We start from the raw sequence: 18567 nt of genomic DNA, 5'->3' as shown, positions 1-18567 counted from the left end.
AGTTATTCTAGTTAAAGCGATTCAAGGTCTGCTAGTCTGCTTCTCGAAGTTTCAGTGTTTTTGGGCTTCAAACGGCACTCGTGGTTTTTAGGAATCTTTCTCAGTGGGAGAAATAATCAACTGGAAGGCCAACAGATTATATCATTTGAAAAACAGGACAAGTAATTCTCTGCTCGTCCTCTATCTCAACACACGCGCGAACTGACATAAAGTAAGAGCATTCAGCTTCCTGTATGAATTAATCGTTAGGATTGGTTGTTGGTTTTCCGCTCGTAAAAGCTAACAGTTGAAAAGGAGGCTTTGCCTAAACGCTAACAGATTTCGACGCACAATCGCTTCCAATATGCACAGCTGACGATCGTCAAAAATCAACATGGTACGCTTCGGTATGTCCAGCCATCTATGGTTAATTATGACCCACGACGACTTACTTTTCTCCTAAGTAAGTAAGTTTAAGTTTATTGAAACTCTCTCTAGCAGTTAAAAAGAACTGAAGTAACGAGCTAAATTTACAAGAGATAATGAGATAATTAAACTAATCTAATAACACTAACAACTAACTAATTGAAATATTTAAATGTAAAAAAATTCCTCCGCTCTCCTCCGCTTGTTCTTGTTCGCTGGAGCTATCGAGAGATTCGAAAACATCTCTGATATAAGCGAATAATGCTGCTGAATGCGACCATATTTTCAAGCGTTTTGTAACGAAAACACGACACTCCCGGGGACAATGTCAAGTAGACTGACGTTATTATGTGGTATATTAGGTCCCAGTCCAGGGGCATTTTTAAAAGGAAAAAGGGTTTTTTTCCGAAAAACTGGTTTTCAAAACGTTTGGAGACGTTTTATTATTAAAATCGGTTTGTACACCTATCAAGCTCCTAAAAACCGAGAAATATTAATTTTGTGTCATATACACTTTAACTACAGTTAGTCTTCAGATACACGACGTCAGGCTTAACAATAGTTACAAGGCGGTACTCCGTAAAATGAAATCGTGGCAGATCAGAGAAAACAATGCCTCGTCACCAGTTTTATACAAGCGTGCGAGAAACGTACATGTGCTACATTGCTGACAATGGATGTTTTTTTCAAAATTAAGATTACAGAAATGTGAATCGTTACGTCCTATTTACACTTGCGATTTTTCTCCAATTTTTGTCGCATTTTTTAATTCAACTAACTCGCGTCAGTAAAGCGGGTGATCGATATCAGCGCGATCTATCTCCCCGTTGTCGCAGGGGTCTTGAACATGCTTGGTGGAAATTCCCCCAAAACACGTGATTTATACTTGAGTCCAGTTTTCCACACATTCCACACGTCTGGACCCGATTTTTCTCTCGGGCCTTATCACAAAGCAGTTGACAAACTTGACTAAGCCCCCCGCTATGTTTCTGCATTTTACTTGGTTACATGTTTTTGTCTAGATGTTCTCTTGAGCTTCAAACGTTTCTGTAGTTAATTTCAGAATTATTCAGTACCACATCTTATTGTCATTTATGGTGTTTCGCGTTCTCTAGGCCTTGCCGCTAGTATATTTACCTCGTTCATGTAATCTTTTGTGTTTTCGCGAAGGAATAATTAACAGGGATGCTGAATATAACTTTGCTTTACTGACGCATCTATACATTTCTGGCTGAAACATAATTTTGTTTTGTTTTTATTTCTCCTTTCTGCAAAAGCTTCACCGGTACAACCATGTAAAAACCTTACTTTAACGAATGGTGTGCGTGTTCATCCCCCCGAATGTCTCACGTCAAACCAAGACTATGGATCAACTTGTTCGTTTCACTGCTTGAATGGTTACAGGTTGAGCGGCCCTGCCTCGATTCAGTGCGCATTTTTAGGAGCCTGGAGCGAGGATATCAGCACACTCAGTTGTAAAGGTTTGTGTTGACTCACACTAACCCTGGGACTAACGCAAAAGAGACTCTCCAGATTGGTAATTTAACCAGAAAACCTCATGCTATTGAGTAAAATATTCAGTGACTAACAAACAAAATAGGTCAGGATCTTACAAAGGAGTCATAATCAGTTCCATTTAGTTTTCCCGGGAGGGAGGAGCACGAAAACAGACACGTTTATTTTTGATATAGTTCATCGCCATAAAATGTAGATGAACAGTCAAAATCTATCAATAATGAATTAAGTATTAACAATTTTGTAAACTTTATGGTATACGACAAAAATACGCACCATAGTAATTACCACTAATTTGAGAACTAATCTTGCTAGCATCGTTTTCTACATCTAAACGTGAGTTGTCAGTCACATTCAGATGTCGTTATCAAGATGGCGGACCATATTTTCAATGAATGCCTTTCTGAGAGCTTTTTCTATCCTTGCCGAGCGTGGATATAGCCGATCATCAGTGGGTATTTCCACAGGATCTCTTCCGGAGAGCAGTCTCGAAGACATCGAAAGCGGAAAGTATTAGCTGCTGTTTGCATGGGCAGAAGATGCGCTTGCAAAAGAGTTTCTAGTGTAGCTTAAATCTTGATAGAGGCTACCAAAAAAAATCTGATCGAAAAAGATTTATTAGACGTCAAATTTTTAGAAAGGTCATTGCCATCAGTAAAACAAAAAAACATCACCCCAAACAAATATTGCCCTTCATGACACAGTATCAACTATCAGTGCCCAACCTCAAACATGTCTTGATCTGCTTTAATGGGAAAGTGGCACTTAATAGAAAACCAGCAATCCCCACATGAAATCGCTAAGGAGCCAAAAGACATGCTCGTAAGGGAAAAACGCAAAGAGGTTACTTTCACTCCTTGCTGTTTCCTGCTCAAGCGAGAAGGTGTCAAGAGGGCGTTCTGCAAAGTACTGGGGTTTGCCTGCAAGGGTTTCTTTCCTCTCTATTCTCCCCTTTTTATTTAATTACTATTATCATTTTTTTATTTGCTCTTCCTCCATTTTGCACGCATCCAAAATAGGGAAATCGACTTTTCAGTGCAGCGAACTCCACGGAAACGCTTGCTTCGCAGGATAAGGAGGGGTGAGAAGCAAGCCCACGTAAGAGAGACATTTGCCGTTTTCCACGATTCCCGCGACTAGTCGTAATCCATGAGCCTCTTAAAGATAGCCTGACCCCTACCTCATCAAAACAGCTGTATTTTAACTGCCTTTCCAGCAGCCGGTACATTAGTGGAACATTAGTCGAATGTAATTGGGTAATCGTACACCGCTCCCAAAGATTGTGTTGCTCGGAATTCACAATGTAGTGTCAAGAAAAAGTGAACATCACCATTTCTTGAAACCCTTATAAAATTTGTATTCGTGTCAATTCTTAGAATGCCGAGGAGCTCTTGGCATGGGAAATGGTACGATTGCTGACCAGCAAATTAGTTCCTCTTCACAACTCGATGTTTATCATGCAGCAAGCAATGGCAGACTTCACTTACAAGCAACTTCAAATGTAGGAGGATCATGGTCAGCTCAAACAAATGATGTCAATCAATGGCTGCAAATTGACCTGGGTAATCTGCAAACTACGGTAACACGTGTGGCAACACAAGGAAATGGAGCTAACAGCCAGTGGGTAAAGATGTACAAACTTCAATACAGTTACGAAGGCTTTAAGTTCCAGTACTACAGCGGAAAAGGAGAAAATCAAAGCAAGGTATTGTGTACGGTCTCAATATAAATACGGCTTTTAAAAAGAAATAGGACGCAATTAACAATACAATAGAAAAGCGGTAATGCATTCAATATCAGGCTTCTTTTTTTTTTTCGATAGCAAAACCACATTCAGCAAATTATAAAACGAGTATCATTATTCATTGCTTTGTGTCTTGTTGATTTAGGAGTTTGTTGCAAACAAAGACAAGAACACCACTGTCAATCACGACCTGAACAAACCAATCAAAGCTCGTTACATCCGATTCATACCAACAGCTTGGCATAACCACATATCAATGAGGGTGGAGCTCTACGGCTGTAAAGGTACTCACGATTTTTCAGTACTAATCTGTTTGTTTTTTTTTTTTTTGTTCCTGGGAAATTCATTATGGGAACTATAGTGACTGGAGTTCTTTTTGTCTGGCATGGTCAAAGTTGCCTGAAGTGTCCCAATCGTTTGTATCTTCATGCATTTCCGCTATTAATAGCACAAATTTTCTGATCTCTGGCTAATTTACGTCAAGCCTTTACAATTGTGCAAATTGCAGTTTCTATAGCTTATCGTCATAAGATATGCACTGACCTTAATTAACGTTAAGTAGGGCACAATTGTTCAATTTTATAAGGAATTGATTATCGTTTTAAATACATAACTTCATATGCACCTTAAAGCGGCTTTTAAAATGTTAACAATACTTTCACTTTCTTTTGATTTTATTTACGTCTAAGTGAATGACGCAATTTTTTGCCTTCTTGTTCTCATTACCACGGTATGCATGAACGGTATGCGCCTGTACTCATGGAGAACTCAAGGAGAGTTCTCGACATTGAGCATATCGAGCATTAAGCATGTTCTCGACATTGAACATTTACACTACAACCGGAGGAATGGGAAAGGAATGCTTGAGATACTATAGTCGATTAGCGGAGCTGATTGCTATCAAGAAATGGGAGCAATATGCCAAAACCATGTCATGGATCAGAAGCCGAATTTCATTCGCACTTGTTTATATCTGCACTCGTCTGTCTTAGAAGTTCTAGGGAAATTGGAAGAATTCAACTTGACATCAAGAACGCGGACATTGACACTGAAACTGCAGAAGAGGCCATTTGAGAGATGCTTATTTTTTTAATTTACTTTTTTTTTTTGGTTAAGAGGAGCTGATTTTAAAATACTGAATTTCATTTAACTTTTTTTTTTTTTTTAAATTCCGTCATATTTATAACTGATTCGTTCCATCATACTCATGGACTCATACTCATGGACTCGTTTCACAAACTTGTGATCCAATAGTAAAAAGTCGACATGCCCTTGAAATCTGACATTACCTTTTTTTTTTTTCATATTCTATCATCTTTTTGTTGTATCGCTTTTGCTCTGTAAATACTTGATGAATTGTAAATAAAAGATTATTATTATTATTATTATTATTATTATTATTATTATTATTATTATTATTATTATTATTAGTATTATTATTATTATTATTATTAGTATTATTATTATTATTATTACGAGTAGAACCGACTAAAGTAATATATTATTGAAAATGCTTATTTAGATGTAGTCATGTGACTTATGAAGTCATCATCCTAAGTTTGATATGTCAGATATTTGATGTATTGTCTCCAAATGGAGACAAATCAACCGGTTAAGGACGGTGCTTTCTTCTGCTACAGCGCATACGTTTTGCGCATCTCTCAATGGTCCAAGGAAGTCGGGTTTCTTAACGGTGGTGCCAATCTCGTACCCAGAGTCCTCAGGCTTTTTGGTCAGTGGATGGGTGCCAGAAGAGACTCTGGAGAAATCAAAAAAAAAAAATAATAATTGTTTTGATTGGCTGCTCTGTTTTAGCTCCATAACGGCTTCTATTGCTTTACCGCAGAAATCCTGCGGTAACAAACTTCCAGTACCCCAGAGTCTCTTTTGGCGACCAACCGCTGGCCAAAGAATCTGAGGACTCTGGGTACGAGATTGCAGTGGTGCCTGCTAAAACAGAGATTATTTTTGCACGGTTTATATCTACGCAGAACAAGCAGATCTTTGAAAGGCTTATTGGAATCCAAAAAGAAAATTAAGGGGAGCCACACATTTTCAGAGATATATAATTATGCTTCGATTTGGGAAAAAATTCGATACATTGTTTTGTATTTTGGCGTTTTTTATAATTATTAACCTCTTACTAACCGAGCGCGAGGTCCGCACTGGGGAATATTGGCCCAATGTCGTGGCAGTTCGGACCGAGCGCAGCGAGGTTTGTACAAAAACGACCGAGGGCCAATATTCCCCTGTACGGCTCGAGCAAGCTAGGTTAGTACGTACTTTATTATATGGCACTCGGAGTAAACTTGTTCGTATAAAAATGCACCTCCGGTCACTTGAATTCAAAGGGTTTGACGTCGCCGTGACGCGAGCAACCCGGAAAGAACAAGCTACGGTACCACGAGTTTGAAAAAAAAAATTACTAAACGTTTACATGTAATCATGTTGATTATAAATAAGACTTCAAGAACGATTTGTAGCGGAATTTGACGAAAATCTCAACAACTGCGGTTTGTTTTTGAAACTCACAAATGGTTTCGTCGATCCCCGAAAATTTATCATCACATAGTACGGATCAAGAAAAGGTTGCTGTGAAAATCATATTCAACTTTAAAAGAAGCAGCGTTAAGTCATTGTCCTCATCGCTCTCATCTCTGGCACGGAAACCCAAGTGTAGGGATAAAAACCACCACACAGTTCTTTGAGGTGCATCTGGATTGGAGTCGCCGAATTCTCCTGCCTCAAAAAGAGCATCTTCTTCGTTTTCGTCTATCACCTGAGTGGCTTGCAGCTTGCATTCTGTCGTGTTCGTGAACTAGTGACTCTTGCTTCGCAGCTAGAACTCTTCTCGATTTTTCAAACTCATTATCCTTGAGTGTGTTGAATGGATATTTCTTCTCAGATAAGTATCGCTGTATATTGAGCTGAAAACTGAAAATGTTGCTGGCTTGTATTCACCATTTTTCCTTCGTACGCTCATAAAAAATAAATTGACAAATGGTGGTCAAGCTCAGACGCAGGTATAATTTCAGTTGTCTGATTATTCAAGCCATTAACTCCAATAAAACGGAGTGGAGTGTTCATATAAGTAGACATCTTCCTTTTGTGTTTTCACTTTTCTGCTTGTTTATGAAATCGTCAATGGCTTCCTGGCTTTCGCTGATGCCTGCTTCAGAGGTTTCCAGATCTTCGGGATAGTAGAATTGCTTTGTAACTTATAATATTCTTCGTCAATGTTTGAACCAGTCTTTTGGCTAGTTTCTTTGCAAAGAATGAAAGTATTTTCAGGTTTTCTTTTCGCACTTTTAGCTGCAAATTTTCAAATTTCCCGCTTGTCGCAAACAAAAATACACGGCTTATGACTGTTTCCGTGGAAACGGTCCGTATGGTAAAATTCCGACCAGGAAAGAACCATTTAGAACGCGCGGATTTACCTTAAGACTACCTTGTCATATTATAATGTTGCTTAATCCAGGCCCTCATTACGGCTCTAACTTCCCTTGCTCAATTCCAAGCTACCACAAATGGAAAAATTATATCTATTCTAGGTAATATACAATTTAGCCAAGCCTAAAAGAGGAGCTCCATTTTTTAATAGCATTTATAGAAACCCACTTAGCGTATGAACGAAATAACCTTAGTAGTTCTTCATCCTTTCTTCATTTATGTATACTTTTGAAGCAAACTGCTCATCACAATAACAATGTAATACAGAGGGGAAAGTTTTTTTGAATGCAGATTTTTTGTTACAGAGGGCAATTTTTCTTAATTTTCCTTCCCCGTCAGGCAAAATTACTTACTCCTGATTGGTCAGGCGGCGAAAATGCTCTCTCCTCATTGGCTGAGCACGCCAGTTGTACATTTCGTTGGTTTCTTCATTTATGTCCAAAACAACGAGTTCTTTCAAGTTCTTTGGAGTTTGACTGTTAAGCCGGTTTGTTTTTACCACAAATACATGGAAATCAAGTGCTGCAGCTAGGAAGGAAATTCCTAAACTTTAAGTTTTCGTGTTTCTTACAAGAAACAGCAAGATTTTTTGTGTTTAAGCTAAAAACTTGGTTCGGATTGATATTTGTTTAGCTGAGAAACTGAAGATCAGTCATGGCGACCAAGTGCTTTCACCTTGCAGCTGCTTCATACAACGAAAGATAACCGAGCATGCATAACAGTGTCCTTCTGAAAGGAGAAAGAAGCAGGTCAAATCCAGTGGAAGGAATTACTCCATAAGTTCCTTCTTTAGATCCACCGTTTGCTTTTTTTATCCATCTATTTTCGCGGATTTTTAAGCGGTAGGAAGCTCCACAGCGCAGGTGAACAACTAATTGATGCCTGACATTAAGATTAATCGCTGTTACTAGTTTACTCCTGAATTAAAGTTATATTCTCTCTTCATTGCATGTGTAAAATTTACAACTCAGGCAATATTGCTCCTACTGAAATCTAAATAAAAGTCAAGAAGAGGAGAACACGGGGAAATCACAGACTCGAACCCAGTCGCTATTTACGTGTTTTGTGGGTTGAGAAGATTGGATACGAGGATGGATTGAGGCGCACGGGGTGTCGCCGGATGAAACTTGATACACGTAAACGATTTTGGTTGCCTAGCACGTGACCGAAATCTTCCCGGTGTTTTCAGAGTGGTAGCTCCTTTATCCATCCAAACAACGGCTTCGCCCAACGATTTGTAACGTCGGAAGAGGCTTTCAGTTTTGCTAAAGCCCGGGTGCCTAAGTGGCTTTTTTGGTTTTATCCAACGTAAAAAAAATGCATTTAGCGTTGCGATACTCAGCTGTTGTTAGTATGAATATGCAAATTTTCGGTGTTTACGTTTGTCTCAATAAATCAATCTTATCGCTGACACTCGACCCCGAGTGAAAGATTTTTTTTTTCAGTTTCTACTGTTATAATTTCATTCACAACATAAACTCGAATTTTTAGGGTAATTTCCTTTGAAAGTTTTCATTTTTGCGCCTTATGTTCAGCTGAAACGAACACACGAGTCATCCGACATTTTCTCGTAGCCCTCGTCTAATAAAGATGCATTGAATAATTTTGGTTTCACACTCGATTGAGGAGAGCTCCCTGGTACTGTAGAAAATATGTGAAGAATATTTAATTGTTTGTAAAGTAAATGTACGTTTATACCGCTGGATGAAACACAGCTCGCGTGCCGATCAAGTTTGCGATTGTTTGTCAAGACGAGAAACGGTAAATTGAATAAAATTCAAAATCTTAGACACGGCAACCGTGTCATGTTGGTCACTTGCCCTCAATTTTACTTGCTGGCGTGCCATTTCACCCGGTGCTGAGCTTGACACACTCCACTGTTCGATCCAACACGCACCTTTGTTTTTATCATGCGATACGAACAAAAGAACAAATTTAATTAGCCGTGCATTCTGATGCACTGCTCAGAAGCCGGCGTGTCATTTCACTCACTGTCGAATGTTTAGCGTGTCAATTTGGCGTGCCCGTGCGTGCACCTGTTCCCTGTTTTCCCGTGAAGGATCACATTTTGGCTTTATCCAAGTAAACGTAAATAAAGATTTTAATACGTCAAGCGTTGATTGTCGCTGTGCATTAGCAAACCTTCGGTGTTAACATTTGTTCTGGTAAATAGATCTTATCGCTCTAGTGGACCCCGAATAAAATTTATTTTCGAAACTTTAGTTTTACTTTTCCTTACTTTACCCTTAGGTTTTCACCCACGGAATGGTCTTGAATCTTTAAAGTTAATTGCACGTTTTCGTTTTTACATTGCGGTCAGAGAAATGAAATGTTTTGTTCGGCTCTATGTAAATTCAGTGTTTACGGCCTGATCTTATCGATTACGTCTGACACTGACGGGGGATTTATCGAGATGAGCCAAAAGAACGTCTGCGAGGGAGATCGAGGTCGAACTTTTGGAAAATATCCGTCCTGAAAGGAAAGTTGCCCCTTAGTTTCGTTCAATAGAAGGAGTTAGCAGACAACACGCATACTAGCTGTTTTATTTTAAGAATAAGTTATTCGTTGTGTTGATTTTACGTCCTTGTTTTTTGTCCCGTAATGGCGGCTTATGGTGAATACATGCACTATACGGCCAACATGTAGCGCACGCGCAGTAGAGCCCTCTTTGCTAATTGACAGGTACGAAGAAATCTTATTTTATAACTTGGGCTCCCCGCCCAAGTAATAAGAAAAAATTATTGATTGTTGCTAGGAAACGCATTTAAGATTAGTAAACGGCTACGAAAGTTGCCTTAAATGATAAGAGTTGCGTTCAGGTTAACAGAGAAAGAAAAATTCACCGTCGTTTGCTCATGTTCTCCACAAAACCTTAAATTAGGTCATTTCACGTTGTTGTTTTGCAGACGACGGCAAAGAATTGGTACCAAAATTTAAAATGCGTTGTTGCTGCCGTTGTCGTTGCTTAACAGGGTTCCCAGAAATATTTGCACTCATATAAAAATGTTTGATAAATTATAACCCAGTCAATATTGCTCCTACTAAAACAATTCTGGCCCTTACAAAAATTTTAAGACTTCAATGCTTGGTTGTGGCCTGAAATATGAGAGCGTTTAAGAGCAATTCTCCAGGAAAGTGAAACAAAGTTGGAAATGAAAAATTTTAACCCCTCTTCAATTTTTGTGTGTAGGTAGGTTACCTTGGGGGATATACAAAAACAACCATATTTGGATCGGCAGATGTATTGTTGCCATGGTAACCGCACTATATGACGTCGGCCTTGGGATCATGTTTTGAGCAAGAGTTCCACTCTCAAAAAGTAAAAGTAAACGAGTCTGGTTCTCGGGTGGATGTGAACCAATTCAAATGAAATTCATACAGATGGTAGAGCCACTCTCCCAGTTTATAAAATTCGCCGTTACAATAATTTGGGTTTTATAAACAAGAACAAAATGCTCGTCCTACTATGTTCCCTGTCAGCCATTTAGACAAGCAGGAAAAACAAGCACAACGATATTCGTAATTTCTGCGAAAGTACTCTTTCCACATAAACCAGATTAGCAGCAGAGATTACATAGATATTGATGTTTCTAAATATCATAAAATCAATTTGGGGAAAACTATACTCTGGCCATGGGTGCTGAAGACACCTGGGACAAATTGCAAAAAATTGCAAAATTGGTAATTTTGAGAGCTCTAGTATTTAGCTCAAACAGGCTTTAGAGAGAGAAAATCAGCTTCAAAAGTATCTTTTATCATTTTTTCTGCTACCTACATTTAGTAAATAAGGTTTTGTCCAACAAATTTGATGAAATATAAATTGATACAAAACCTACCTTGAGGGTTTTGGGAATTTCTTCAGGATGCTTTCGTCGCGTGGTTCTCTCCACGTACGTTTCGTCTTTCTGACCCAATCTAGCGCAGACTAACAGTCACTCCCATCAAATATCCAGTTTGCTGTGTTTCAGACCAGGGATGATGATACAAGTAGCCCGCATACACTTGACAAAGAATAGTTGACAAAGTCCAAAACATGGTCGTAATGCTTGCGATTTCTGCCGTTGAGCACCTAAATTCATCAGTATTATTCAGCCAGGAAGTTAAGTAAATGTGTCGAGATCGATGTACAAAGCAAATGCATGCCTTTGAACAGTCCAAAGTAACGTCTTTGGCTAAAATCGAGTCAGATATTGCGATAGTCGACAAGCCAAGAATGGTAAATAAACTGAACGCATAGGCCAGAAGTCCGAGAACCACGACTGCTGACCGGATGTAACACAATGTAATGGGATGCAACACCGGATGTAAGTGTAATGATACCCTCTTGTAATGGGGTTGTTTTCACAATGGCAATGGTGAAGAAAACCAAAAAAAAAAAAAAAAACCAGAATAACCGAATGAAAGCAAAAACAAAGGAAATGAAGCTGAACTGAAGCTTGGGTGAAAATTGAACGCATGATCATAATAGCCACACCCCACCCCCCCCCCCCCCCCAAAAAAAAAAAAAAAAATGATTGCTCTTTAGACTATGAAAATGCAATTACAAATTCAGTTATGATAAACTATTTGTGACAAGAAAATGAAAAATTCGCGCGTGAAATGTTACATTTACTTACCTGCATGGCAGAGAATAAGATCCATTTCGTCGCTGATTTCATCATGGTTTATACCAAGTCCGCAGGCTTGCACGTGCCTGGAAATATCCCTTTGACCGTGACTGAGTTTTATGTTGTTTCTACTCCACTCACAAACCGAAACGTCCCTTTTGGGATTTGAAAGAGACCAACTTCCCATTGTCCCGACCAGGATATTTTCCTTCGCACGACGATATGCAAATTTCCCTTACAGTGTTTTTGATCGACGGCACAAATTTACGTCCGGTCACCCCTCCCCCCACCAAAAAAAAAAAAACAGCAAAAAATAAGTAAATAAATAAACAGAAAGAATGCCAAAATTTGGGCAGGTATTAAGTACTGAATGTGAAAATTTATCAGCTTGGAGAGGACTTATTTATTCAGTCTGGAGGAGAGGTGGGTCAAAAATCCCAACTTCGTAACTTCTAATGTGTACGCTAACGTCCCAGATCAGCGACGTATCTTACATGCAGGCCATCCTTAACATCCAATAAGCAATGAATTAAAAAACAAACAAACAAACAAATCCAGGAAACATGGGCGGCTTATGTGGTTGCGTAAAACGATCAGTGAAGCGCTTTTATTTTGTCCTCTTTATTCACCACTGTAAAACAGTCATAAAAGCGGATCAAAAGTCGTCCTTTTATCCCCCTATCAATGATATATTGTACCAAAAATATCTAAAGAAGAGATAATGCCATTGCGACAATTAACCGAAGCTACAAAAACAAACAAACAAACAAACAAAAAGCGCGGATATCGCATTTAAAACTACATCCGGTCAGCAGTTTTGCTACTCGCATTTCCGGTTTACATACGTTTGGTCGTAAACAGGTCGTAAACAACGATTTCTTCGCTTCTCAACCGTGCACTGCGGAATGTACGGCTCGATTTAGCCAAAGACTTTATTCAGAATCGTCGCAGACATGCATTTGCTCAGCTGTGATCTTGATGTATCTATTTAACTTCCTGGATGGATCCTATTGATGAATTATTTCGATACTCGACACACGACTGTGTTTGACCTGTTCGACTGTTCTTTATTCGGGTTAATGCATCATCATCTTTGGTCTAAAAGTAGATGTTCGGCGAGGCTAGGCAGTTAGATTAGTCCTTTCCGCTAGAGTCTGTGCAAGATTTGGTCAAGACAATGGAGCGAGCGAACTTAGGAGAGACCCATCCTATACGACAAAAGTATCCTGAAGAAATTCCCAAAACTTGCAAGGTGGGCTTTGTTTTAATTTATATTTCATCAAATTCGTTGGCCAAAACCCAATCAATCAAATGTAGATAACAAAATGTAGATAAGATGAATGAAAAAACCTCTGAAGCTGATATTCTCTATCTAAAGCCTGTTTGAACCAAATACTGGAGACCTCAACATTTCCAATTTTGCAAGTTTTTGCAACTTGCCTCGGATGTCTTCAACACCCATGGCCAGAATATAATTTTCCCCAAATAGATTTTATGATATTTACAAACTTCAATATCTATGTAAGCCCTGCTGCTAATTTGGTTTATGTGGAAAGAGTACTTTCGAAGAAATAACGAATCTGGTTGTGCTTGTTTTTCCTTCTTGTCAAAATGGCTGACAGGCAACATAGTAATACGAACATTGCCTTCTTGATTATAAAACCCAAAATACTCTAACAGCAAATTTTATAAACTGGGAGAGTGGCTCTACCATCTGTAAGAATTTCATTTGAATTGGTTCACATGTACTCGAGAACCAGACTCGTTTATTTTTACTATTTGAGAATGAATTTTTCGGTCAAAACATAGACCTCAGGCCGACGTGATCAAGTGCGGTTTCCATGGCAACGACGCACCTGCCGATCCAAATATGGCTGTTTTTGTTCATCCCTCCAGGTAACCTACCTCCACACAAAAAATGAAGGGGGGTTAAAAATTTTCATTTCCAACTTTGCTTCACTTTCCTGGAGAATTGCTCTTAAAACTGTTACGTGTTTAAACATTCCAAGCCCATGGAACCAGAGTGTCTGGTAGAATTATTTCAGAGCTTCTAAACTTGTGTGTGTTTACAAACACATGAGTGCCGTGCGATACGAATGAAAAAAAAAAAAACAAAACAAAACGGCCAAGAAACGAAATGTTAAAAAATTAATTTCTACATGAATATCGATTATATCGAGAATGTGATAAACGATTAAGGTGTCTTTGTAACGCTGAAATACGTAACATAAAGAAAAAATGTCGATGTTTAACTGGAAGAAAACATTTTCGTTTACAAATGATTTGTTTAAACAGCCGTCGAAATATAAACATGACATTTGTTTTGCGAGAACAAGTTAGCTCCCGGGAAAAATATAACTGTTTGGAAATTCAATTCTGCTTCTAATTAGTAATAGTTCTAGTCCCTCAATAAACGTTAATAAAAGGAGAATACAGAAAAATACTCTATGGTGTATGTGTTTACAAACACATGAGTGCCTTGCGATGCGAGACTTCTCCTCGAATTTTGGTCGTATCGAAATCGAAAGTTTTTATGTAAAGCTATTTTACAGTTCTGAAAGTTACCATCACTGACCACGAACGGGTAATATAGGCAAATGTGAGGCTTTTTTAAACTTACTTTTCCGGCCGACCTGCGCTAACCTCGGCTATCCGGCATTCTCTTTGACGTTGAACTTTGCTAAATCGTCTCCACCAAAAAAACACGGGCGCATTAGCATTGTGGGATTGCGTACGGACGGAGGGAAGTGACGTCACAACCAAACCAAAATTTTTTGCATTCATGAGTTTACCAAATTTTCTTAGCTATCTCGTATACGAGTTTGCTTTTATTTTATTTTTACTTGATAAGGCGCTAAACAGGAGACTTTCAAAAGATTTGCGTGAGTAGATCTCCTGCTTATCTTTAAGGTTACTGGATACCTTCGAGAGTCCAATTTTTGCCAAAAAAAAAAAAAATAAGGCCAAATTAAACATTACTAGTTTCGTTTCATTTTCCAAAAAAAAAAAAGGATTTCAAATCAACAAGAACGCTTTTTCGAATGAATTTCTATCACCCGCGCGAGTGCTACATTAAGCCAATTAAAATGTGTCAGCGTCAGGACTTCCCGTAACCTTTTTCGCAGTAAAACATTCGGTGTCGTTCATTTCATGTCGCTTCTCTTCCTTTCGTTTACGTTTGCAACTTGTGACTTATTCACAACAAGTTTTCGCTTGTTTACGTTTTGCGTATCTTGTTTGGAGAAAAAGAAGAAAGAAAAGAGTCCCTGGTTAAAAACTAAGAAGAAAAATGGTCCTAAGGAAAAAAAGAAGAAAGTGTTCGACGAAGGATGGCGAATACTCTTGCCGAAACCGCATAAGCGCATAGCGCATAAGCCCAAGCACAATAATGGACGAATCGAGTTCTTCGAGGCCCTTTCCCTCGCCGCATATTGCGCTCAACGCTGGCCTCCAGGTTGCGAGTGAAAAAAATCTCCATCCTACCTGCAAAGCAGAAAAGCTCGGATATTGAACTGCAAGATTGCGACGGCAATTTATTCACATGGATAACGGTATATACAAATAGTACTTCAACGCACCACAGTGACCACTTTTCTGCCTACAGCTGTTCTTTCGGATCGATAAAGCTCACAGTCGAGGCCACTGCAGTTTTCCTTTTCTTCGAAGAATTTATTCTGCCCGGTATTTTGCAAGGAAACCGAGAAATTCTGACTGGTAATAGAGCTGCCGTCACTCACTCAACTGTTTTCCAGCGAGATGCTAACCGACACCAGTAATCTCAGTGGACTCAGCAGAAGGTATTCTCTCATTCTATTGGCTGTCGGCATAGTCAGCATCCACAGTGTTGAAATATAGCGCAGCAAAGGCATAAAATGTTTGTAAATCTTTAGAAGCGGAAAAAACCTACTTCGTTTTTACGCGAGTGTGCTTTCTTTAAAGTAATTGATACGGTACGAGGATTTGACGGATTGCCTCGAAATTTCGCCCGAAGATTTCCAAGACATCGAACAATAAATCAGTGCGAAGGATTTCCGTTTTGTAAAATTGATCTCCCGCAATGGCCTTTGTCGTAAAACGTGTCGGTCAGTTTTTGATCATCAAAATTGACAGAAAATTGCGAAGCAACCAATACGAATATCGAAAAAACCTCACACGGTTTTGAAGATCAATGCCTTGCAATTGATATGATGCAGTAGTTTTGATTCTGTGGTCGAATTCTATACCCGATAAATTCGCTCAAAGAGAAGTCAGTCGTTTTAGGCTTTTTGGACGCACTCTCCTTACAGTAAAAAAAATCAAAGCGAAATAATTTTTTACCGGATAGTACATTTAATTAGCTTTGTACTGATATATAGTTTATGGGTGTTGCATTTAAGACGGCGCGCAAATGTTTTTTTTTTCGCGAAGGACACCAGCGAAGGTATCCGGTTACTTTAAACGAAAAAATAATAATGCCCCTTTTAAATGTTTGTACTAAAATATCTACAAACTGCGGCCCAGCAGTCACTCTTTCATTGGGCTAAATGTAGTTTTACAAAACCCTTAAAAAAATTCGCAGGGTCTTGGTCACATAAAACATGATGTCACCACGATAACAATGCTGTGACAGATATCTCTAATAAACATGTTCATACATCCAAACATTTATTGCAATGCACCTCACACTCAGGGAGATATGTCTCTCGACCTAGTTCCAAAGATTTTCGGTTTTTGTGTCTTTTGTGCAGAGCCCCCCTTAATTTTAAGATGCAAGAATATTAATAGCTACTTCAATATATTTAACATCGACCTCTTTCTGACTATATTGATTGTTTTCGAATTGATGGATGTCCGTTTTCGTAGTGATTTATAATGCGTTTTATGTTTGGTCACGTTGCTGATGACGTAATCACACTAAATTTGACGAATGAAATTTTATGGCAAGCGTTTTCTTCAGGTTATATGGCATTCTCCTTGGCTTCAAATTGACAAAGTTATAAAGAATTTGCGATATTTCTGGTGCAATGGATTCTGGGAAGGTTCTTTTTATAATTATATATTGCTTTTATAATAATTATTATGTTATCATTATCATCCTCATTATTTTTTGTGTATAATGAATATTCTTTCGTACGCGCCTAACCACCCACCCCTATGGTTTCCTTTTAGGGAAGAGCATAGTCAGCCATTGGATCTTAGATGGGTCCGATCCAGACGTAGAGTAAGTAATTGAAGAATTAATCAAACCATCTTCCTGTGGACGCTGAGAAATTCAGTTGAGACCGTATGATATGCTAAGTACAATATTTTTTCTTGTTCTTCTGTCACTTTACAATGCTAAAGTCTGATGGCCAGATTTAAACTTGCGTAAAATGTAACAGGGGTAAAGTTCTTGTGAGTTGCTGTAGATAAGTTCCATCTCCTTTTTTTTTTTTTTTTGCAATATAATTCTTTGGAAGGTCTCACTGCGCTGTTCTTAACTTAACAAGTTGTTTTTAGGGAAGAGCATAGTCAGCCATTGGATCTTAGATGGGTCCGATCCAGACGTAGAGTAAGTAATTGAAGAATTAATCAAACCATCTTCCTGTGGACGCTGAGAAATTCAGTTGAGACCGTATGATATGCTAAGTACAATATTTTTTCTTGTTCTTCTGTCACTTTACAATGCTAAAGTCTGATGGCCAGATTTAAACTTGCGTAAAATGTAACAGGGGTAAAGTTCTTGTGAGTTGCTGTAGATAAGTTCCATCTCCTTTTTTTTTTTTTTGCAATATAATTATTTGGAAGGTCTCACTGCGCTGTTCTTAACTTAACAAGTTTCATTTTTTTTTTCAATAGATATTTTGGTACTGTGAACTTCACTGAGGGCTGGTGTCCTGGCAGCAAGGCCGTCTATTTTAGTCATAAGAGCTCCTACGGTACTGTACCTAACGTAAACATCACGAATTGTGATTTTACAATTGCGTTTTGGATGAAATCCACTGGTGTTGATGGGCCTATAATAGCACTCCGGACAGTTAGTGGAAAACTATTTTACGTTGCAATCAGGAATTCCATTGTCTTTCTGTCTTTTTACAACACTCTGGCCAAAGAAGACTTCAAGATAAATGATTGGAATCGTATAGTGATAACTTGTGAGCAGTTTAAGATCAAAGTCTTCGTCAATGGCATTGAAAGAAGATTGCAGAAGAGATGGTATGAACACTTTTTCGTTTCGTCAGACCATCGGCAGCCGTACTGTATTATCGGAAATAATCCACATTTTTTCAAGATCGGAATAATTGCGGAGTTAACAACACAGTCGTTTATTGGTTCAGTTATGGATCTCTATGTTGTTGGAAGGGCTTTGTCTCTGGGTGAAATAGCAGATATGATTAAAGGTAACAATCAATTACTTATTACTTTTTACGATACCCACCATAAAATCCCTATTTTAAAAGCACCTCATTTAAAGGCCCATTAAACTAACAACACTCGTTTCTCAACTGCAGTCCGTTTCCTGGTAATTTTGAGGAGATTTCCGTTAAAATCCGAACATTTTCAAAGTAACTGTGTCACCAGAATTTTGCTGGTGTTTTGACAAATTATGCCAACATAAGTGAATATATTTTTTTATTCACTTATTTGGGATAATTTTGACGTAACATTTACCCTCCCTCCTGAGGAAAAGGATGGAAGAAGAGCAAATGCCTAATTAGTATTTATCGAAAGATCACGAGTTTCCCTAGTATTCATCAGGATCCAACTTGGAAACTTTTTTTTTTTGCAATCCACTTCCATCCTGATCAACCGGAGCCACTTGTCTATAGTTTCAACTCGTGTAGTTCATGGTAGCAACTTATCAGAAATGGACCGTATTGTTTTCAG

At 38.5% G+C, this 18567-nt stretch overlaps 1 protein-coding gene across 1 annotated transcript; it reads left to right on the top strand.

Moving 5' to 3' along the window:
- Nucleotides 1-373: 373 nt before the first annotated feature.
- On the top strand, nucleotides 374-17981 carry LOC146454023 (discoidin, CUB and LCCL domain-containing protein 2-like). The gene is made up of 7 exons (XM_085095941.1): nucleotides 374-386; nucleotides 1683-1886; nucleotides 3297-3625; nucleotides 3810-3948; nucleotides 17200-17251; nucleotides 17539-17916; nucleotides 17972-17981. The coding sequence occupies exons 1-7, from the start codon at nucleotides 374-376 to the stop codon at nucleotides 17979-17981; spliced, it is 1125 nt and encodes a 374-aa protein (XP_084952067.1).
- Nucleotides 17982-18567: the final 586 nt, after the last annotated feature.

The sequence above is a fragment of the Pavona decussata genome, unplaced genomic scaffold, assembly GCF_977016875.1.
Source record: "Pavona decussata unplaced genomic scaffold, jaPavDecu1.1 SCAFFOLD_320, whole genome shotgun sequence".
Lineage (NCBI taxonomy): Eukaryota > Metazoa > Cnidaria > Anthozoa > Scleractinia > Agariciidae > Pavona > Pavona decussata.
This window is presented reverse-complemented; position numbering and strand designations above follow the sequence as displayed.

Coding starts and splice junctions, on each gene's coding strand:
- LOC146454023 (XM_085095941.1), top strand. Junction 3,626..3,809: donor AAGGAGAAAATCAAAGCAAG/GTATTGTGTACG, acceptor TTGTTGATTTAG/GAGTTTGTTGCAAACAAAGA. Junction 3,949..17,199: donor GGAGCTCTACGGCTGTAAAG/GTACTCACGATT, acceptor AGTTGTTTTTAG/GGAAGAGCATAGTCAGCCAT.